The 24,025-nt window shown below is 42.8% G+C and overlaps 1 protein-coding gene across 2 annotated transcripts in view; it reads right to left on the bottom strand.

Moving 5' to 3' along the window:
- Positions 1 to 23,811, bottom strand: part of ITIH5 (inter-alpha-trypsin inhibitor heavy chain 5) — a 74,975-nt gene extending 51,164 nt beyond the window's left edge. The window contains exons 1-5 of one of the 2 annotated variants that reach the window (XM_032617534.1): positions 23,631 to 23,811; positions 14,523 to 14,567; positions 3,876 to 4,039; positions 2,836 to 2,937; positions 756 to 1,006 (exon numbers count right to left, since the gene is read on the bottom strand). In XM_032617534.1, coding sequence (XP_032473425.1) covers positions 756 to 1,006; positions 2,836 to 2,937; positions 3,876 to 4,039; positions 14,523 to 14,567; positions 23,631 to 23,720 — 652 coding nt within the window. In that variant the 5' untranslated portion in view covers positions 23,721 to 23,811. Of the gene's footprint in view, positions 1 to 755; positions 1,007 to 2,835; positions 2,938 to 3,875; positions 4,040 to 14,522; positions 14,568 to 14,782; positions 14,798 to 23,630 lie in introns of those variants that run through there. The other variant, XM_032617542.1, reaches the window with a different exon arrangement.
- Between the last annotated feature and the right edge of the window lie 214 nt (positions 23,812 to 24,025).

Genomic DNA, 24,025 nt, shown 5'->3' with positions numbered 1-24,025 from the left:
TTTTCATTATCATTTCAACAGAGTGCTATTCAAAAAATTAAAATTTGAGAAAAAAGCAAATTGAGCAATCTTATTAATGAAGAAAATGCCCGTGTCTTAAGTCAAACTGGCAGTACATATTTTTAATTATTTAAATTTAGAAAGACATAGCACATTATTTAGATGTTTACGTTAATGTCAAAAGTTTGCTTTAAAAACAGAGTATGGAAAAATAAAATAAAATAATTAAAAAAAGAGTACTAGAAAATGACCACGTACTCCCTTACCCCTAGTATAAAATGATTATTTTATATAACTTCCTGGTCTTTTGTCAGCTTCACAGTTAACATATTTAACATTAAAGTGTATGTACAACTGTGTCTCTTTTTTCTCTATCACGTGCTGAATTGTTTTTGTAACCCTATTTTACTAATCACGTCTGTGTGGTTGAATACTTAGGATGAAGGAATGTTTTTGCTACTACAAATATTATCAAACGGGTTTGTACATGTAACAGTACCGATATTTTAGATGTCTCACCGAGGTTAGATTCCCAGGAGTGATACGACAGTGTCAAATGATTTGAACATTTAAATCTCCTGATAGAGCCTGGCTTAAAAAAAAAATGTACAGGGCACTGTCTTTGTTTTGCTGCTGTCCTTCAGATTCCCCCTCCTCTTGGGGCCCGTGCTGCAGGGGTGCCATCTGGTTTAATGCCAGCGCCCAGCTTGGAGTCAGTACACGACACCTGAGTGCATCCGGCCAGCACCGCTCACCTTGCCCCCGCCCGCTGCCCTGGCGACGGCTGTTCTGGAGTCCCAGCACCTCCAGCGCCGTGATGCCCGACCTCTCCAGAATGGTCACCTCCACCGTCAGCCGCCCCACCAGCTGCTGGGGCCGTACGCTGACCACGTGCTCGTACTTCCCCAGCCGCCGCTGCAGGAGCTCCTCGTAACTCAGGAGGAAGGCAGCCTTGTCCTTGCTGGGAAGCACCACGGAGGCTCTGAAGGTCTCCGTCCCCTTCTCCCTGGAAGAAAGAGAAAAGGGAACAGGGGATCGGAGAAAGCCAGGTTCCTTCGAGTCCCCCAGGGCCCCGGCCAAACTCTCTCAGCGAGAGGCCTTAGCGTGGACCACAATGTTTCCCCATCATCAAGCCACCAGCCACTGCAGCTGCCCCCATGATGCATCCTGAGGGGATTCAGGAAGAAGAAAACCAGGAGACTGGCCCTAGATAGTTAAGATGCATATCTAAGGAATAATTTCAATGAGCCCAGACTCTTGCATCTTCCTATACACAGAAGCACTGAATTCATCAACTCGAGATGTCTGTTGTTTTTCAGTGTGTGTGATTAGCAGTAATCTTTTGATGTGTGACTACCTTTTTTTTTTTCCAGCAAAAACTCCTCTATATCCTGGCTCCTGTTTGGAACAGTCCCTCAGAGCTGAGAAGCTGTCGCCCAGTCATTAGTTTTCAGTAATGCCTCCAATAAAACATAATTCTTGATTTTTAGGTTGTGCATATTTTTTCAGTTGACATTAGAAAGAAAAACTAGAATTCAGTTTTGGGACGAGTAGCAAAGGCCTGCACTAGAGGAAGGTCACACAGGTTCAAGGAATTCTGAAGAGCAGAGAACTCAAAGACTACTGAACTCTCCGACCTCTCCTTGTGTCAGACCCGAGGGAGCAAAGGGGAGGGGGACTGACACAGCTGACCTCCAGGAAGAACAGATTCCTGCTGTGATCCAACTAAACGGAACTGTGGCTTGCCTGGTTCTGCACAATTTATGAAGTGTAAGAAAAGATAATCCTCATAAAGCCCACACCTTTTCCTCTAGATCCTAAGGTCGTTTTTCTTCAAAGGGAACAGATGACTTTTTTTCAAATGGGCTGGTAGAGAGGGAAATTGATTATTCTCAGTATACTAGGTGGTTCTCTAGTTAATGTTATCTACGGAGTCATTAAAAGTGAATTGATTTATTGGTGTTCAGTGTTCAGATTCAGTTTATAGACAAAGAATACAAATACCACGACAGATCAGAATTTTAACGGTGATAGCTCTGATGATGCAAAAGTAAATCATTAAGTAGGAAGAGATGAGTGCTGGAAATGGAAATGAAAAGGTAGGATGACGTGAAGGAGAGAGAATATTATCACTGAAGATAACAGGGCTCGTCTAAGATGGTATAACTCTGCTTAAATTAACTGAAGAAGAAAAAGATAATAATACAAAAAACTGGAATGCAGAGAGAAAGTGGGAGTATTGTAAACATGCTAAATCCTCTTTCTTCACAGCACAGAATCAACAGATAATATCTGATTTTTATCACGAAATTTTTAAAAAGCAAAACTATCATAATATTTAGAGTGAGGGAGGTAACTACCAGAAAACTACAGAAATATCAGAAGTGGATGTTTCTAGAAAGTGAGAACTGGGGAATGGGAGCGATAAAATATTCCTTTTCATCATAAACCCTTAGCTACTATATTGTTAACCAGGTATATATCTGCATTTTTTTTAAGATTATTTTTTTGATGTGGACCATTTTCAAAGTCTTTATTGAATTTGTTACAGCATTGTTTCCGGTTTATGCTTTGATGTTTTGGCCCTGAGGCATGTGGGATCTTAGCTTCCTGACCAGGGATCGAACCCACATCCCCTGCACTGGAAGGTGAAGTCTTAACAGCTGGACGGCCAGGGAAGTCCCTAACCAGGTATATTTAATTATTTATTATGATGATAAAAAATGAAAAGATAAACCTTTGAAGAAAAGGGTGAGAACAAGATGGGTAGGCAGGGCAGAAAATTTGACACTTGGCTAAAGTGGACTTTTAATTCCTTAATTCAATGGTACTTACCCACTGACTTCTGTGGTTTTATTCCTTTTCTCTTTTACCTTATCACCATTTTTCTTTTCTTTCTCTGTAATTTCTCCCTGATACACCTTGTCTCCAATAAGCCTGAAACACAAGACAGCCGCGTTGCCAGCTTGCCTTCCAAGACAAACTCAAACATGGATCTCATAACCATGACAACCCTAGAAAATATTTTTATTTGCCTCTTGGATGTGCAGAAAGAATGCATTCCAGGCCAGGGCACTCCCCTTGTATCACTCATCTCATTCTAGGGCAATTTTCAACAGGTCTAAATGGGAAGATCCAAGCCAGGGGGCCTCTGATTCTCCAGGAGGAAATCAGAAGACCTGCTCAAATTTCCAAGAAGATTCACCAACTTGAACCTTGCCCAGACCTAAAATTAAATCCACACACCTAATTCGCATCTCTTTACCTCTTAGTTCAGGAGAAAAGAAGAAAGATATTCTATCTGGTACATCAAAGGTTTCATGGTGTCTCGTCATTCAGATCTCAACTTCAACACTGACTCCTCTGATCCACCTCCCCAACTAAACAAGCTGCCTCAATCCTACTTGCCATCTCCACAGCATTTGCTACTGTCTGAAGTTATCTCATTTATTCATCTGTTTGCTTATTTATTGTTTCTCCCCAGTGGAATTTCTGGAGCAGAGCAACATTGTCTTTTTTCATAGAAGTAGACCAATCACCTTGAAGCGCGCCTGGCCCAGGGTGGGTACCCATTTGTTGGAGGGAAAGAAAGAGGAAATGAAGGTGGGGGGACGAAAGGAGGGAGGAAAGAAGAGAGTAATGGGATAAAAGAAGAGGTAATAAAAAGGAGGAAGGGGGAGAGGGAGAGACAGAAGGAAGAAGGGAGAGGAAGGGCGGGGAGGGAATCAACCTTCTTTCCCACGAACTGTCCACTGGACTGAGAATTTATAAATTCTCACGGCCAAAGACTGTGGTCCTCACAGCATCTCAGGCTCCCCTTGACACTCCCGCCTAGAAATCTTCAACCCAGGGTCTCTGACCAGGGTGTCACCTACATAGTGAAGTTAGTGATGAAAGCTGCGGCTGGAATCTGCATCTGAAACGTGATTTCCTGGTCCTCAGATGCTCTGTTCAGTAACCTGCAGGCAACCGTAGTGAAGGCGTAACGGGAAATGATGGTGGACTTCACTGAGAATTCTGTCATCAAGGGTTTGGTTTTCTGTTGGAATCAAAACACACGGTATGCTGTGCACCTGGAACTCTCACAACATTGTAAATCGACCATACTTCAATGAAAATTTTTAAAAAACAGTATTTTCAATGGCACATGATTCAACCATTTGGGGGTAGGTGTGGGTTTTTTTTTTTTTCCGTAAGAGAAATCATCTTCAGTTTGGGAGCCCTTGACTTGTGATTGTTTTCTTCTTTCTTTGTCTTGTCCTGATTTTCCGGATTCTCCCCTCAGTTGTAAAACAGTCACAGTTGAACAACCAGTACATGACAGAGAAACAAATTATTTAGTCCAGCTTTAAGAAATGAACACAGTAGGGAGGGATAAATTAGGAGGTTGGGATTAACATATACACACTACTATATATAAAATAGATAATCAACAAGAACCCGCTGTATATATAGCACAGGGAACTCTACTCAATACTCTGTTATAATCTATACGGGAAAAGAATCTGAAAAAGAATAGATATATGTATATGTGTAATTGAATCACTTTGCTGTACACCTGAAACAACACAACATTGTAAATCAACTACACTCCAATATAAAATTTTTTTAAAAAACTGTAAAAAGAAAACAAAAAGAAATGGACACAGTTAAGATTTCCAATTTAACAGAGAATATACTCAAAGAATTTAATAAAATATTGGAATTTTAGAAGTATGTGAAGTATATAACACTTTTCTGTTATAAATGTTTAGATCACATTTCTAGACTCACTGAGTTGACCACAACATCAGATTACACCTAAAGAAATTCTCATATTTCCTAATTAATTTCAATATCCACTTAGAGAAACTATACTCTGGGGCTTTTCCATTCAGATGACAATCACATTATTGTAAAATAAGAATCAATATTGAGCTCAAGAAAGTATTTGGGGAATTAGAACCCAGAAATAGGGAAGTCTGTGCTAATTAAATTTATCCCCAAAACTTCTGATAAGGGCAGTAGCTAGGCAGTGCGAATTTTAAAGCTGGTTAAACTATTCACAGTTCTCTGTGCATCTATAATACATGCATTTGCTTCTACCTCATGGTATTATAACTTCTGCTAAGTGTCTTCTTCACCGCATGAGCCAGGCCAGAGCGTGGGCAGTGGTGGCAGAGTTCCACCAGACTGTTCATCTGGTGGCTGAACTTGAAGCAGAAAAAAATCTAAACACATCTGAAAGATTTTCCCCTAGAAAGAAAACAAGTTCTCCAATTCGGTCTGAGAAGGAGGTATTTCAAAACAATGGTTCTTGAGATGTGGTCCTTGGACCAGCAGTGTCAGCAGCATCACCTGGGAACTTATTAGAAATGCAGAACCTCAGACCCCATGCCAAACCTACAGAGCGAGCATCTCAGGGGGTGGGGCTAGAAGTCTATGTTTCAACAAGCCCTCCAGGGGATTCTGAGGGTTGAGAAGCACTCTTTTAAACTAATATAACTAGGTGACACTTCATGTATTTCTGCTAGAATTTTATATCTATAAATTGAGAGGGCTTGTAAATCACCTAAATTATGTCTTCTTCTGAGATCCAAGAATCTAACTCAAAATCAAAAGTAAGGAATAAAACATTGGGTTTTAGGAAATTATTCCTGAAATCAGAAATAATTGACGATTATATATTTTATATATAAAAAATATATATATGATTTTATATATTTTATATATATAATCACATATATATTTGTATATGTATAATATATAATCATATATATGATTATATTTTTTATTTAAAAATATTCTTTTTTAAAAAAATAAATTTATTTATTTATTTTATTTTTGGGTCTTCGGGGCTGCACACAGGCTTTCTTTAGTTGCGGCGAGCAGGGGCTACTCTTTGTTGCGGTGCGCGGGCTTCTCATTGCGGTGGCTTCTCTTGTGGAGCACGGGCTCTAGGCTCACGGGCTTCAGTAGTTGTGGCATGCGGGCTCAGTACTTGTGGCTCGCAGGCTCTAGAGTGCAGGCTCAGTAGCTGTGGCACACAGGCTTAGTTGCTCCGCGGCATGTGGGATCTTCCCGGACCAGGGCTCGAACCCGTGACCCCTGCATTGGCAGGCGGATTCTTAACCACTGCACCACCAGGGAAGTCCTCTTTTTTTAAAATTGGGGTATAGTTGCTTTACAATGTCACAGAGAGTAAGTCAGAAAGAGAAAAACAAATATCGTATATTAACGCATATATGTGGAATCTAGAAAAATGGTACAGATGAACCTATTTGCAGGGCAGCAATAGAGACACAGACGTAGAGAATGGATGTGTGGACACGGCGGGGGGAAGGGGAGGGTGGTATGAATTGGGAGATTGGGACTGACATATATACACTACCATGTGTAAAACAGAGAGCTAGTGGGAACCTGCTGTATAGCCCAAGGAGCTCAGCTCAGTGCTCTGTGATGACCTAGATGGGTGGGATGGAGCAGGGAGGGTGGGAGGGAGATCCGAGAGGAAAGGGATATATGTATGCATATAGCTGATTCACTTCGCTGTACAGCAGAAACTAACACAACACTGTAAAGCAATGTTGACAAAACATTCTTTATGAACATCTAGTCTCTTTAGGACAAAATCCGCTGCTTTAGCCGCCGAGTTGAGAGAAGATTTTCATACAGCAACAGAAAATGGACACCTTCCTCGTACACCTTTAGACATTTAGACCTGGACCTTTAGACCCGGACACCTTTAGACATTTGAATTTACAACCCTACTTTAGTTTGAGTTGCCCTTGAGCTGGATTTAGTCATTTTGTTAATTTATTTCGAACTCTATGCTCTTTCTGATCTCTACGTGCTTTATTGGTTTTGTTTTGGGAACTAGACTTCTGCATATTAGAAACACCCTTGAAATGAAGAAGTTATAGTAAAAGCTATCAAGACAAATATAAAGAAAAAGAAACTCTCAAGTCCAATCCCCTCGCTTTACCAACGTTAAGACCAGGCTAGGGTACTTGCCCCTGGTCACACAGGTGGGAGGTAAGAAATCCAGCATGAGAATATGGAGTTGCTGACTTCCAATCCTGCCTCTTCTGTAAAAGGATTCCAGAGGTGGCCTGGCTGATCAAGGCTTTTCCCAGCGGTCACTGTTAGACAGCCAGTAAAATACAGAACTGCCAAAGCATAGTATATGTAATGCTGGTTCAATTCAAAAGTTACCTGTAAACCTTAGTTATCCCCCCCATTAAACTGTAAACACTCCAGACAGGGCAGGGAGCTGAATCCATTCCGCACTAGTGCCACATTCTGATATTTTCTAAAAATATTTTTTTTTTTTTCTTTTTTCTTTTTGGTTGCACCATGCAGCTTGCAGGATCTTAGTTCCCTGACCAGGGATTGAACCCGCACCCCCTGCCATGGAAGCGCAGAGTCGTAACCACTGGACCACCAGGGAATTCGCGCCCCCCCAATATTTTTCTTATCAACTTATCACTTCTTTACATAAAAGTCGAGCACTACTAGGGAAAAAATCTTGTTTAGTTTACGTCTTTGATAAACAGAGCATACAACTCTAGCTGCACGGCATTCCAAACAAAACTGAGGTTCTACCATAAAGAGTCCTTGCCCTGTACTATTTCTAAAGTATTTAAAGATCTTCTGCACTTGGTACCCTTGAGATTATCTTTGATGTCATGTTGATTTGTTCTCATTTATGAGATAATTATCACTTAAAATCTCACTGCAATTAAAATGTGAAAATTAGAAGACGCCTGACAAAATGCTAAGTTTGACTACTATGGTATCTTCTTTTGCCTTAAGATTATGGATGTAGCAGAATTTTCCACAACATTACATCACGAAGAAGCACAGTTTATGGTCTGTAGCCCCGAGAGACAGGCTGAGAAAAGTTTCAAGAAACTATTTTAGTTTTACTGCTTCTGCCCGGTTAGTGTTTTCCCACAGGAGCCCCTGTGTTATTTACATGGATAGCCCTTGCCTTTCCGTGACTGCGCTGTCCGCCCGAAAATCTATTAACATCAATTATGCGCAACTCTATCCCCCACCCCCAAAAGCTACCCATCCCTTCTCCTGCTCCTCCTGGCCTGTAAACACGTGGAAAACGGTGGCCATGACTTATTCCTTTTTTCTCCTCCACAGCTCTCAGCAGAGAATCAAAATCAAAAACATTTGTAAAACTGAATTTTCGGAATCTTGAACAATTAGAGAAAAACAGATATCCTCCAAAGGGAAATAGTAATAAAGTAGTGGTTCAGAAGCACGACTCTAGATTCTATGATGGATTGGGAAGAAATATTACACACGATCTGTTCTCTCAAAGCGCAGTGGGAAGAAAGTGCAAAAAATAGAGAGAAACACAGGAAGATATAGGGAGATATATGTATTTACTTTTTTTTATTGGAGTATAGTTGCTTTACAATGTTGTGTCAGTTTCTGCCGCACAGCAAAGCGAATCAGCTATACGTATACATATATCCCCTCTTTTTTTGGATTTCCTTCCCATTTAGGTCACCACAGAGGACTGAGTAGAGTTCCCTGTGCTACACAGTAGGTTCTCATTAGTTATCTATCTTATACATATAGTATCAATAGCGTATGTATGTCAATCCCCATGTCCCAATTCATCCCACCCCTCTCCTTTCCCCCTTGGTATCCATATGTTTCCTCTCTATGTCTGTGTCTCTATTTCTACTTTGCAAATAAGATCATCTATACCATTTTTCTAGATTCTACATATATGCGTTAATGTATGATATTTGTTTTTCTCCTTCGGACTTACTTCACTCTGTATGACAGTCTCTAGGTCCATTCACGTCTCTGCAACTGACACAATTTCAATCCTTTTTATGACTGAGTAATATTTACTGATTGACTAGGAGACTTTCCAGAGCTCAGAAGGAAGAGGAAACAGTGAAGACCATAAAAGTAAGAAAAGGCTTTTAAAGAGATGTAGAATTTATATGTGGTGAAAGAAAACAAAGAGAATATTCTAAAAACACAAAAGACATAGAAATGGGAATGAACCATAGCCCATTCCTGGCACAAGAAGAGTGCAGTTTAGTTAGAAAGGAGGGCACATGGGGTGAAGAATATTGGCCAGGTACATAAAATCGTGAGGAGATGCACCACCCCAAGGCCAAGCACAGAACCTGGAATGGGAGAGGTTTACGAAAATGTGTCATAAAAGAGAGGATATAAAACCGTGGTCTCGGTTTTTCCCAAAGCACAGTTCTTAAAAATCCAACATGCTTTCCATATATGCATTCAACTCAGTATTTTGTTTGGGGATGTGGGCTGGAAAACAGGGGGCAGAAATCAAGTCTTCCTGTGACATTATCTTTCCTGAAAAAGCGAAACAGATGGAAAAGCCTTTTTTGGCAGGGAGTGTCTGAATTAGCTGCTTGGGGGACCAGAGGTTTCTGTGTGACTCACGTGAGTCACTTAAGATCAAGTCACCCAGAAGACATCCTGAATCCCCCAAGATGCCATCTGGAACTGTGACAGGGGAGTGTTTGCCACGGCCTTTGCCAGGAGCCAGGTCTCTTCCCAAAAGATTGACCTTCTGCTGTTTTATCCTGGTCTAAGAGTCCTTTGTCGACCACTAGAAGAAATCAGCCCAAAGGTGGGAGAGAACCTCAGAAACCACCTCATCAGCCCCTCTCACTTTATGGAGCTTGGCAATTGGCTGACTCCAGTCCAGAGATCTTTACTAAACCTGAATGCTTCTTCCTTTTGAGAAAAACACAGCGCATGCTGTTATTACATGAAGCAGAGGACTTCAGACAGGGCACCTCCCTGATGACTGTATTTACCACCCTGGGGAAGTAATTTTCCTTCTGCAGACAGAGGGTGTCATCAGCTCTGAATTGCCTATTTGCAGTAATACATTCTATAGGGCAATATTTCATTATGTTTAGAGAGGAAACACAAAATGCAATTATCATTTTTTTTTTTTTTTTTGCGGTACGCGGGCCTCTCACTGTTGTGGCCTCTCCCTTTGCGGAGCACAGGCTCCGGATGCGCAGGCTCAGCTGCCATGGCTCATGGGCCCAGCCGCTCCGCGGCACGTGGGATCCTCCCGGACCAGGGCACAAACCCAGGTCCCCTGCATCGGCAGGCGGACTCTCAACCACTGCACCCCCAGGGAAGCCCGCAATTATCATCTTTATGCAGAAAAAAAATTCCATTCTGTATACCCCCTAAAACAGATAAACCACGATGGCTAGAGTTGGGAGCAGGGAGACAGACATGTATGTAGCTGGCTCTCAGTGAGGTAATGGTGCCCAGCACCACACTACCTGCTGAACTGACTATATTTTCTTATTTTCGATACTTTTGATGCTCTGGCATTTGGGGCTTTGATCTTGGAGAGGCTGCTCCTCCCAGGGCCAGCTGATTCCTAGAGATAGCAAATGACACCCCTGCGAGCACACCTTCGAGATACAACCAATCAGCACAGAGCCCTCTACCCCAATCACCTCCTTTACCAAACTCTCACACACCAACCAATATTCCCCCTGCCCCGTATCACCCCAGGACCAGGTACCTGACCACTGGGGACCATCCCTGTAGCCCAGAGACTGCCAACATTATTCCAGCTACCCAATCCTGAGCTTACGCAGCATGCCTAACCTGACTCATCAAGTTCTTCCTGTAAAAACCCCAATAAAGGCTCTTGGCAGCATTCTCTCTCTGTCCCTGCTGCCCCCTGACTGACCCGGTGCTTCCCCACATAGCGCTGCCATGCCTCTCATCCCTTGGGACCTCTGAGTATAAACTTCCTCCTTCGTGAGGATCATTTCCATGTCTGTGTGTCTCACCACATCTGCTCAAAACACATCTCAGCTATAAATTTTAGCATATCTGCTAGGAAGGGGATGCCAAGACACAGCCCCTGCCATTGGGAGGTTAAAGGATGGCAGTGAATTATTTTAGGAAAACAGGCCAGTAGCTGTCAAGCACCATGGAGACTCAGAAAAAAAGATACTCCTGTTTTTCAAAACATACACATTTTTGGCATCTGTGATACAAGAGCTTCCTTAAAAGAGTAACTGCTTAATTCAGAATAAAATCAAGCAAATCCCCAGGGGTCCATGAGCTGGCAGTGACAGGAGGGTACCAGCTGTGGCCACCACGCCCTCTTCATTAATTAGAGTAGAGAACATTCAGATTAGTGTGGTATGGCTAGAACACAAAATACAAGGAGACTCGGGTAAACGAGGGCTACAGAGGCAGGCAGGAGCCAGATCACAAGGGGCCATAGATGTCCTCAGAGTTAATCCTACAGGTGATACAAAGTCACTGAAGGCATTTGCAAAAGAGTGATGCACCAGACCTATGCTGGAAAGATCATTCTGGTACTGTTTGGATGGGTAAATAAAGTCCACATCACAAAATTATAATACATGCATCAATAAAAGTGAGGCTTTTAACGTTACTAGATTTCTAAGAAAATTTAAGAGATTGTATAAAACAGTCTAAGCCAAAGGGCCAAGGAAATCTTTTTAACCAAGAATGAAACCTTGAAGGGTATAAAGAAGCGATAAACTTATTTATTACTCAGGAACTGAAAGCTTTTATATGGCAACTATGCTACATACAAAGTTAATAGACAAATAACAGATTTAGGGGAGAACTCTTCCAATTCAGAAGACAGAGTATGTAGAGCACACAAAGATCTCCTACATACTGACAATTAGGGGATAAAAAAACACAATAGAAAAATGGGTGCAGAAAAAATTTCACAGAAGAACGACTCTGAATGGCCAATAAATATATGGGGAAAAGTCCAGACTCAGGGAAATGTACATTAAAGGAACAATGAGGTATCACTTTAAATCTAAGAGACTGACAAATCAAAAGGAGTAATTATAGCACTGCTGGCAGAAATGTACATATTCATCACTGCTGATAGAAATGAAATTAAGACATAAGGTACTAGGTGTATTCAAAAAGTAGTCTGACTACATCTATCAAAATTAAAAGTGTGTGCGCACTCTGACTCAGCAATCCTCTTACTGAAAATCTCAGCCACAGAATTAAAAGCACCCACATATTAGAAAAAAAAATTTTTGCAGCAGCATTTACAGGGGCAAAAAAATTTTTTGCAGCAGCATTTACAGGGGCAAAATAATTGGAAAAATATTGAAAGCTCATCAATAGTAGAATGCTTGATAAACCATCGTGTGCCAACAACCTGTAATATTTTTCACCATGTCAAAGAATGGATAGAGGCAGGCCAGGTGAGGCACTGTTGAGTGAAAATAATAAGAAATAGAAAAATACGATCAGGTGAGAAGGCAGCTGTGTGTATAAATGACAAGCACAGACTCAGAAGCTAGACTGCTGGGACTCAAAATCCTGGTTCAACCACCTCTTTCGGAAAGTGTAATCTTGGACAAGTGACTCAATCTCTCTGAACCTCGGTTTTCTCATCTGTAAAATGTCTCTATATTTGGCTGAGCTATGACACATGAGGCGCTCAGGACAATGCCTGGCACATGGTCAGCATGCAGGGAACAGTAGCTGTGGTTACATGGTCCCACTGTCTGAAAGCAAATATGAGAACTCTCATACATGCCAATGTACACGAGGGTCCCCCACCTGCCTCTGCCATGATGTTTTTCTCATGGCATCTTCTCTATTCCTAACACACTTAACCATTTATTTATTGACTGTGTCTATCTCTGCCCCGCTTTAGAATTCAAGCTCTATGAAAGACAGGGTCTTTTGCCTGTTTCGTTCATTGCTATATTCCCAATGCCTTGAACATTTCTGGGCAGATAGTAAGGATTCAAAAAAATACTTGTTGGGAATTCCCTGGCAGTCCAGTGGTTAGGACTCAGCGCTTTCACTGCAAGCAGCATGGGTTCAATCCCCGGTCAGGGAACTAAGATCCCACAAGCCGCATGGCTTGGCCAAAAACAAAACAAAACAAAACAAAAACCTTGTTGAATGAATGAATATGTGTATCCATGTCTTGCTGGGAGACTACTGTCCATGAGTCTGGTATTTCTGCACATTTTCTGTGCAGAGGCACTGGCTACTTCTGTTTTCTACTGCATTTTCCAGGATATTTGTATAATGAACAGCTTGGGAAGACAGAGGTGGGGTTTCCCTTCAGAGCAAAGGGCAGGTTGGCTTAAAGTCCAGAATAATAAAGAGAATGTCTCCCTCCAGGGCAAAGATCAGGCAGGCTTAGTGCTCATTACAAAAGAGGCAGGTTCCCTAAGCTTAGCGTTTCTCTCTCTCTTTTTTTTTTTTTTTTTGACTAATATTTATTGGAGTATGGTTGATTCACAATGCCGTGCCCGTTTCTGCTGTACGGCAAAGTGAATCAGTTATACCTATACACATACCCACTCTTTTACAGATTCTTTTCCCATATAGGTCATCATAGAGTACTGAACAGAGTTCCCTGTGCTATACAGCACCTCTCTTGTGATAAAATCAACCACGTGTGTAGGTGTCGCCTGGCCCTCTCTGTATCACTACATGAGAACTGAGCTGGAGGAAAGGCACCAATCCTGCCACTCTGACTTCTGCTCTTACTGTGAGTAGTAAATCATCCTTCATCTCTGGCCCAAGAGTCTCCTGTTTTGTGCCAGCATCCATGAAACGCAACAGACTAGCTTATTGGCTTGTAAGTAGGGTAAAAATCTAGATTCTTCACAATTCTTTACCCGTTTATGTTCACATATGTCTGTGTATGATGATGTGAACATGAACAAAAACATGAGACAATGAGGTTAGCAAACCTGGGGTATGGGGAGTCAGGATTGGGAGGATAGGAGAAGGGAGGGGAGGAAGAGGCCATGCAGAAAACGATGAGAATACAAAGTCCTGGTCCAAATAAAGATGGTAATGATTGCGACATTGGTCATGGTCAATCCAGCCTTGACTCGACCACCAGCCAGGAGTGCGGAGGCCTTGGGTAAATGGCTCATTCCTGAGGATGTACAGAGGAATCCATAGCCTCAGAGCCTGAAGGCGTGTCCCCACATTTTGATATATCACGGCACACACAGTGGGAAGGAAGGACTGAGATCATTTCAGATAAACGCTTAGAATCCTGAACATCTGCCCAAGTTCCATCTGGAAACCTCCAGCATGCACTGAGAGCCTGGACCAACTTCCATTACACAAAGCTTTAATCTATAAATGTGAATTCTTTGCTTGCTTTAGCTGTTTACTTCACAACACAGCCTTTATTTCTTGTGTAAGAACATCATGAAAAAGTAAAGATTCACTTAGGTGTTGGGCTTTTTTCTAAGAAGGTCTTTGAAAACTTCATACTTTGTCCTTACAGTTCTACTGGAATAATCAGGTCTCTTTTCAGAAAAAAAATCCACTTAAAGAAAGCCTTATAAAAGCCTATAAAAGAAAGCCTTACAGAAGCTACACTGTTTCATGTTCGATTTTTTCTACATTCAATTTATAAGCTTTGGGGGAGCTGCGAACATAGTTATTGCCTGGTTCAAAATACACAGAATAGCGAGGGGAACAGGTTTTTACGAGAATATACGTACCAGCCTTTGCAACAGCCTGACTTGCCTTGGGACCCTGAGTGCAACCTAGAAGAAGAAAAGAGACATGAAATATGATCGTGAGGTCATTCTCATGTGAGTTACACGAGGGGGGTTAAAACCAATTCAAATTCACGCAAAGGGTTATCCATCCTGAAAAGCAGTTTTGACCTGTAACCAGGGAGCATCCAGGCCAGGATTAGAATTCATCCCTCTCAGACCTGGCTGACTGCTGAACCCATGATGTCACACCCCCTCCTCACCTGAGGGTTCTTACATCTGTTAGGGGAAGGCAGATGAAATGGCCAGGACAGAGTTCATTAGAATATCTGTTTTCGGTTTCCATTCACTTTTGGCTTGAAAATCGGCTCTTTGCTGTTGTGTCTGCTACAACGAGTAAACCCGTCAGCTCAACTCTGATGGGCTCATTTACTCTGCTCAAAACTCCAGGAAGCTCTGGAAGCAAAACTGAACTTACCTTGAACTTTCTTACTGTGTTTTTTTGTGGATGATTTGTTATACTTTCCCACACGCAGAGGAGGGGCAGGGGACGGTAATAACATCCTTATTTTTAAAAATCATATAATAATTAACCAGCCCCTCTGGACTAATTTAAAAGCCCTAGCTGGATGCCGATTATTTCTCATGACACGTCACCGTTTAAAGAAAAGAAGTGTTAACTACCTCTGCTGTGAGTGATGAATCGGCCTTTCTGGAGGGCAGTTTGACAATGTCGACCACAGACTTGGAAAATATGCTTAGACTGTATGCATGCCTCTTTCAACAGCTTTATGAGGTATAATTTACAAACAATAAAATTCATTCATTTAAAACAATTCAATGTTTTTTAGTGTATGCAGAGCTGTGCAATCACCATGACAATCAATTTAGAACATTTTTATTATCCTAACAGAAAGGTTCCCAACCCCAGCCTTTGCCCTGGCCCCAGGCAACCACTAATCTACTTTGTCTCTATGGATTTACTCATTCTGGGCATTTCGTATACATGGAATCATACCATATGTCGTCATTTATTACTGGCTTTTTTCACTTAGCGTAATCTTGTAGCATTCATCGGCACTTTGTTCTTTTTCATGTCTGAATAATATTCCATTGTGTGGATACTCCACATTTTGTTTATCCATTGGCCAGTTGATGGACGTTTAGGTTATTTCTACTTTTTGGCTATTATTTATAATGTGGAACTTGAACTCTATGAACATTCACATAGAGTTCTTTGTGTTGGACATACGTTTTCAGTTTCCTCAGGCAGATACCTACAAGTGGAATTCCTGGATCATATGATACATTTAACTTTTAAGAAATAGATAAACCAGTTTTCAAAGCGGCTGTAACATTTTACATTTCCACCAGTATGCACATCTTCTAATTTAGAAATCCTAGTTTCGGAAAAGCACCATATGGGGGAAAAATCAATAGGAAAAAAAATGAATGTACAAAAAAATTCTTTGCAACTTTTAAAACAATTGCTAATCATTGGAAATACCCTAACATATCCTTGAAAAATGGTTTGGTTCAATATATTATGATACATTGATTAATTAGAATATAGCTATTGGAAATAATATTATGGGCCTATATTTACTGACATCAATGTTAATTTTACTGGACTTCTGTGCTGTTCACCAAATATTTCTCCAACTCTCTGTCAGAAGGATTGCATTTCCTGGCCCTCTTGTGGGAAGACAGAGCCACGGGACTGGCTCTGGCCAATAAGTTATGAATGTAAGTGGCATCTGTCACTTCTGCGCTGAGGATTTGATCGCAGGTGTGAGGTCCTCCAGAACTGCCTTTTCTCACCGGCACAGTAATTAGCAACGTTTGATATGGTCACTGCTCCACCAAGCCCAAGATCACACTTGCTGCACCGACAATCCAAGATGGACAAGTCATACAGCAAGAAATAAATGTTTGTCATTTAAGTCACTGAGATTTGGGGGTTGTTACCCCAGTACAGACTGGCCTGTTCTCACTTATACATTCAGACATATTTTAAGTGATTAAATCAGGTAGCAAAACGCTATCTTTAACATGATCTCATTTTTATAAGTGTCTACGTGTGTAGAATGTGCCCAAAATGCTAATGGCTGTTACCTTTGAGCGATTAAATTCTTCTTCTTTAAACTTTTTTGTACTACCTCAGTTTTGGACAAATTACTGTGTATCATTTCCAAATAGGAAAAAAAACAATAAAGATATTTCCATTTTGTAAACTCAAAGTATAACAGAAACTGGTTTAACCACTATCCTCTCCCTGATCCCTCCTGAAAATAGATAACGCTACTGTAAATTACCACTATAAGCCATTACAGAGTCTCCTATTCTACGGAACATGGAATAGAAAGAATTAGTACAGGGTTTTAGGTTGACATCGGCCCTGGCTCCGTATGAGAACCAAACAATGACTAGGAGGACACTGGTTTCTATTTCTAAAATGACATGGGATGATTGGGACCGTCCAAGGAAAGCCAGAATAAGTTTCCTGGGCAAGGTCTCCATCGGGTCTGCAGGCTCAGCTCAGGCCTCTCCCTTCCTAGAATTGTGGAATAGGCTGAGGACCACTTAAGATAGCCATGGTCAGAAGGGAAGCTCAGGCCTGCACAGGTATTATGTTCTCCGGTTGATCTAAAGTATTTCTTTGAAGTCTCCTCCTTTGTAAAATAGGTTTTCCAAGAAAATAAACAAGCATTAAGGAGAACAAGAGAGGCTGGTTTCTCATTTTTGAGATGACTGGCCTCTCAGGGGATCACGATGGCTACACTTCAGTCCAAATTTAGACTCAGACTGAACCAGAATCAAAACTTCCTGGTGCCAGCTAGGATTAGAAGTGGAAATGACAGCAGTCATCTTCATTGTTTTTAGTTAGGAATTCCTGATCCCTTTTATTGTTTGAGAGTTTTCCCCTTGCCTTGTAAGAACCTGGGAGTGTGGGTTAAGGACAGGTAAGTAACCGACTCCAGCTTAATGTCAAGGGCTGCCATGAATAGTAATCTCAGAGCATGGACCACCAGATAATAGACTTAAGAGATGGCTCAAATAGGATTCTTTGCTCCTACTGAGCTGAGCTTGCTTCTCCAGCATCAGAACGGATGTCCAGACCACAGTGTTTACTGTGAAATACCAGCCATGACCTTTGCCATCAAGGACCATACTACCTAACCTGAAAGAAATACACTCAGGAACACTTAGTAGACGAGGTAAGTTTTACAAAGGAAATGGAAAAAAGAAGAGTTCACTATGTTCTCAGATGACCGTGAGAGGCTTTACGATGGAGGGATGGCTAGAAGTAGTTGTGTAGGATGTTTGTTGGAGTGGAATGAAAGGGGAAGGGAAATTTACAGAGCATCCAGTTCAATACGGGAAGTGTGCTGAGAAAAAGCTCAGAATCTGCCTCTTTATCTCACATGGACCAAGCAGCATTCCCTACCAGGATGTGCAAGGGTGGCTGAAGACTGCCTCTGCACAAAGAATGTAGCGGTAACACTACCAGAGCTGGGGGATTGGAATCTCCATCTACTCCATCATCGGACAGTCCAACCAGAGGTAGAAAACAGCAGGCACTGCTTCATGTTCGTAATTTGGATAACAGAGATGGTATTTTCCCGCCAGGATCGATCACAGTGTTGGAACAGGATTGGGAGAGAAGAGAAGCACCATGAAAGCATTCCAGAAAATCCACAGATGGGAAAGAGCACAGGAAAAGAGAAGAGGAGTGAACCCTAATTCCACCCAGGGTGAGGGATATTGTGAATACGTAGAACAAACACACACATGCCCATTACGGATGGATGCTTTAATGACCCGGGTGCACTGAAAGAGGGACAGAAAGGCAGGGTTCATGCCCTCAGGCTGTACTTAGGCCAGCCTCAGCCACACACCATCAAACGGCTGAAGACATGAGTTCCTGGCGGGCTCTGTGCCAGAAATGTATCTACCCGCTGGGCTCCATCTTCTAAGGGCATTCTGAAAACCTGAAACCAAGAGCCAGGAACCCAGGAGTCTGCTGCCTCAGAGATCTGATACAGGACCTGACACCAAACCCAGGGCTACAGGCTGCAAAGCACGGGAGCTGCCACCCATCACCTGGACCGAGGACAGTTAGTCTGGGAGGATCCCATCTGGGTAATTCTCAAAAGTTCTCTTCCTTTGGAGAAATGTTGCTGCAGGTTGTCCTGCTATGAACCTTTTGCCATCTGGGGGGCCCATAACCTCAGCAATGGAAGAAGAAACTTCTTCTGGGGGCTGAAATTCCAAACAATTTTCCAGGCAGCTGGAAAAACAAAAACAAAACCCAAACCAACTATCCTTAGGCAAGTCACCTTGTTTCTTTTAACCTGTGAGAAACAAGGGAAATGGATCTGGCTTGTGGGAAGATAATGAGGAGGGTGGGACCACCCCCCAACCCCACAAAGAAAGCTCAGGTCTCCAACCTATGGCCCCATTTTCCTAAACGGACCCTCTGCTCCTTAGATACAGAAAGCTTACAGGACCTCCAGCTGGACCTCTGACAGCACCATGGGCACGGCTGCTTTATGTTAGCGCATCCAGGACTTTAGGAGAACGTTAGTTAGGAACACGAAGTCACATACGACTCATCGCCCAGCTCGCAGGACTCCCCCATCCTTCTCCCCACCTCCCCGTCAAAGAAACCAGATATGGCTGGCTCTGGTTCGGGAGTGAGTAAATCTCTGGAATCTCTCCCGTTAATACCCTTCTTCCCCATCCAGCCTTAGGACTCCATTGCAACGATCACACCCGTGCACATAAAAGAGACATTATCGAGTGGTCTGGAGCTCACAGAATCTTTCCGTGACTTTCCTTTTCAAAGCGTTAAGAAAAAAAAAAAAAAAACTGGTCTTGATTTTCTTTGTTTTCCCAAATGCAAAGGTTCTGAGTGAGAGACTATAAAACTTAAAACCGCAGAAATGCTCGATTCAGGGAATTAGAAATGTATCACCACTGTGCGTGCGGTACCAGAAGCCTATGCTGAACACAATCTATGTGCCAGGAGCTACAAATTAAAATCGTGTTTAAACAAATTACGTTACATTGTAAATATGAAAGTGGCGGTCTTTGGAGGCGTCATTGAGAGCCCAGCTTGGCATTCAGCACTCCTGGGTTCTAATCTAGGCTCTGAAATATCACTTGCGTGCATCACTTCCCCTGGGTGGACTTCCATAGTTCCCCTGGAGCATAAGCTAGCTGAGGCCTTCCTTGCAGTGGCAGAGATTCAACCAGGCTGTGCATAAATAACCCAAATAGCTAATAGGACCTGAGTGCTTACTATATGTAAGTGCTGTGCCTGAATCATCTCATTTTATCCTCCCAACAAACAGGAGCAGAAGTGGGTTTGTTACTTTTTATTTAATAGTTTATTATTGTTTAGAAGCTAATAAAAGGTAAGCGTCAGGATCCTTCACTTGCACGGTCCCTTAACAAACGGCGGTATTCGTAGTGTTTGTCAAAATGTGTCATTTGCTGTGATTTATTTATCCTTCTAAATAAATGTTTATTTTAGCACTTTTAGCATTTAGCATTTTTCTTTGAGAGGGCTTTGCCCATTATATAAACTTGACTCCTCTCTCAAAACTTAGATCCACCCCTGCCTATGAAGTAGGAACCATTAACAACGCCATCTTGCAGGTGAGGAAACGGAGACCCAGAGGGGTTAAGTTACTTGCCCAAGTACACACAGCCAGTAAGTGGTGGGATCCAGATTTGAACCCAGGCAGTCTGGTTCCACTTGGGGTGCTCTTAACCATATACTTTAGTGCTTCTTATTATTTCTACATAGAGCTCCTAGCAAACTCTCCCTGACACTCAACACTTGATGCCTACTATTATTCTGTAAATTAAAAACTGCTTTTGTAATAATGGGAATGCAGCTCCATCCTTAGTTAAAGAAACCATGTCAGTTTGAGGGACTTCCCTGGTGGTCCAGCGGTTAAGAATTGCCTTCCAATGCACAGGACGCAGGTTCGATTCCTGGTCGGGGAACCAAGACCCCACATGCCGCTGGGCAACTAAGCCCGCGAGCCCGCATGCCACAACTACAGAGAAGCCCGCGAGCCACAATGAAGGCATGGCACAACCAAAAATAAATAAATAAATATTAAAAAAAAAAAAAGAAACCATATCAATTTGAAAGCAGGCTGATATTATACAAGAGTCTTGCTTTTTAATATTGATTTCCTGAAAGATTCTTTCAAAGCTGAATTAGTCTAAGTGTGGTCCATGCATCACCTGCATCAGGATCATCTGGGTCCCACCCAAACCTAGTGGATGGAAATTGATGGGGGTGGGGCATAGGAATCTGAATGTTTAAAGAGCCCCCTGAGTGTCCTTCTGCAAGATGAAGTTTGAAAACCACTGCAGATAGTGGGTTTATTACACTACGGGTAACACTGTTTACAGATGAGGTGGAGAGGGAGGAAGGGACTTGAATCTAGGATATTATTATTAATATTTTCAGTTAAAGGTATATAACAAGCTAATAGGCAAGCTGCAACACAAGCTAATAGGCAAGTTCAGGTACATTAAAATTAACATATTCATTGACATTTAAACATTGTTCACCAAATACCATATGATATCACTTATATGTGGAATTTAAAACTGGACATAAATGAACCTATCTATGAAACAGAAGAGAATCAGGGACATAGAGAATAGACTGGTGGTCGCCAAGGGGGAGGGATGGTGGGAGAGGTTTGGATTGGGAGTTAGGGATTAGCAGATGCCAACTATTATATACAGAAAGGATAAATAACAAGGTCCTACTGTGTAGCACAGGGAAGTATATTCAATATCCTGTGATAAACCAGAATGGAAAAGAATATGAAAAAGAATGTAAATATATATATGTATAACTGAATCACTTTGCTATACAGCAGAAATTAACACACTGTAATTCAACTATACTTCAATAAAAAATAAAAATTTAAAAACTTGTCCACATATAATTTTGAAGACCATAATTATTGAGACCAAAGCACTAACTGCATTGCCAGGCACCATTCTAAGTTCTAAGTCTATTAACTATTTTAATCTTCAAAATCCTTTTAATTAAGTAATCTCAACATCCCCATTCTCAAGATGGGTAAATAGGGGCTCATAGATGTTAATTAACTCCCCAGTAAGTGCAGAGCCAGGATTCAAACCCAGGAAGTCTGGTTCTGGAGCCTGTGCTCTCAAATCCTACATCTCATACACACACACAGATTTTTTTAATAGAGTATAAAAAGGTAAAATCGCAAATTTTCACAAAATGTTATATTTGGAGTCTTTTCTGATTTAGTCATTTTCCAGATGAGTAAATAGTGCCGTGAGTTGACGACTGCATGAAGTCACTAAAATGGGCTAAACCTGTGTTCTTCTATTCAGGGAAGTTCAGTGTTCAGCCTACTTGGACTTGCAGATGTCAGAGCTTTAATCCCTCCTCCCAGCTCATAAACAGAATCTTTGTTTCAGTGCTTCCCACATTCTTCTCCCTCCGCCCCCTAAAAAAATTTTAGGATCTTTACCCTAAATTCCTACCCTCAGCATTTCAGCTGCCCAAGCCTGACAGCAGCCACCAACATTAAGTGCTGACACCGTTCCCAGCACCTTAGGTGTATTAACTATCCAATCCTCATCACCCTGTTCTCTCCCACTTTTCACAGAATTGGAGATTGAAGCACCCAGGACCTTGCTCAGCGTCACAGAGCTGGTAAGTGCCAGAATCAGGAATCGAGCCCAGGCACCAAGTCTATGCCCTTAACCACTGACCAAAACAGCTACCATTTCTTGAGCACCCACTGTATACCAGGTCCTTTACATAAACTAGCAGCTGGATCCTTACAAGTATGCTCAAGAGGAGGTGTGTTCCGTGCTGTGATGGACAGTAAAGGAAGGCTCAGAGAAGGTAAGCAGCTTGTCCAGACCACACAGCTGTAAAGGGCAAAGGAGAGACCAGCCTTTCTCTCTGGATCCGAAGCCTGCATGTTTCTCCTCCACCGAACAGCCTCCTGGAATTTTTATGGGTTATTCCTCCTGATAGTCCTACAAGAGAATGACCGTTTCTTCCATTTCACAGATAAGCACATCCTTGAGGGAGTGTCAACATGAAAGTAACTATGGGATGTTTAGGTAGATTCTGTTTTCCAGATCTGCTCTTCAAACCAAGGTGCTGGGAAAGGGGACACAAAGTATACTTGCTTATCTCTTCTTCCCATCCTGTGAAAGCATGCTATCAGCTGAACAATTTAAATACGTGTGTGTAAACAGCACCAGGAGACATAGAAATGCACTGTCTACTTTAGAAATGCACTGTCTACTTTAATCAGGACAGAGCCATTTCTCCCTATAAGGTCTGTACTTTGAAAACTGTTCCAACCTGTTTTATACTCTTCAAAGAGCTTTCCTATCCATGGGGCATTGTACTGAGATTTCATATTTGCAGGTTTCATTCACCTGTGAGGTTAAGCCATTTTAAAAACCCTGCAGATACACAGAATATTAAGCAGGGTAACTGAGACCCTTTGGTTCTTGATCCTCTGCCCATCATCTGGCCACCTTTAAACTGCTAAAGCATTGATATGAACCTGATGGAAAGTCGTGTTCTCCCGGTTTTCAGATGGGAAAAGCAGAGGCTTCCTGGAGTTTGGAACTTTTCCTATATGTGCTTTCTCTCTGGAACAACTAGGAACCGACAGCAACAACACACTACCCCACACACGAGTCTTAAAGAATCCTGTAGTTAACGTGGGACTCTGGCTCAGAAATGAACAACAAAAAACTAGCAGAAACCCGCGCAGGTAACAGGAGCCAAGGAGATTTGGTTCTGCAGGACTTTGAAGTGGCAGACACAATTCTGCAAGAAACTTCGCCAGCCAGACGCTCTCCTCGAGGGACCAGTAGATGGGGAAGTTCCTGAGCAGAAGGCTGGGGACAGAGAGGAGGTGGAGGGACGATGTGACAGGAGATGGGGGTGAACCCTCCCTCTCTCGCGTCCAGGATCCCGTCCGGCAGCTACGCACCCGAAGGAGGCGGTGGGAAAGGGCGGCAGCCCGCGTCTGGGGCCCGCCTTGGGCACCCCCGAACTCCACTTACTTGCTCCGAAGTGTCCCCCCAGCTCTGCACCTCTTCCAACGACCCCGCGCAGAACGGCAGGGCCAAGCACAGCCCGAGCAGCGGGAGCATGGCGGGGCCGGGGCGGTGGCACTGGGACGCGGCGGGACGTGCGGGGTACAGCGCGGGGTACAGCGCGAGGTGCAGCGCTGGGCTCGCGGCTGCGAACGCGCGCGGCCCCGCCACCGCGCCCTCTTGCCCCGCCCCCGCGCCCCACAGGCCCCGCCCCCCGCACGCCCCGCCCCGGCCCCTCACCACCACAGACACCGCCCCACCGCGCACCTCCCGCCCGCGCCCGCGCACCCCTCCCCGGCCCCGCCTCCGCGACCTCCGGCCCCGCCCCCGCGCCCTTCGGTCCCTCCCTCTCGCCCCTCAGA

This window comes from Phocoena sinus, chromosome 2 (genome assembly GCF_008692025.1).
Source record: "Phocoena sinus isolate mPhoSin1 chromosome 2, mPhoSin1.pri, whole genome shotgun sequence".
Taxonomy (NCBI): Eukaryota; Metazoa; Chordata; class Mammalia; order Artiodactyla; family Phocoenidae; genus Phocoena; species Phocoena sinus.
Note: the sequence above shows the minus strand (reverse complement) of the source record. Positions and strands in the feature narration are given on the sequence as shown.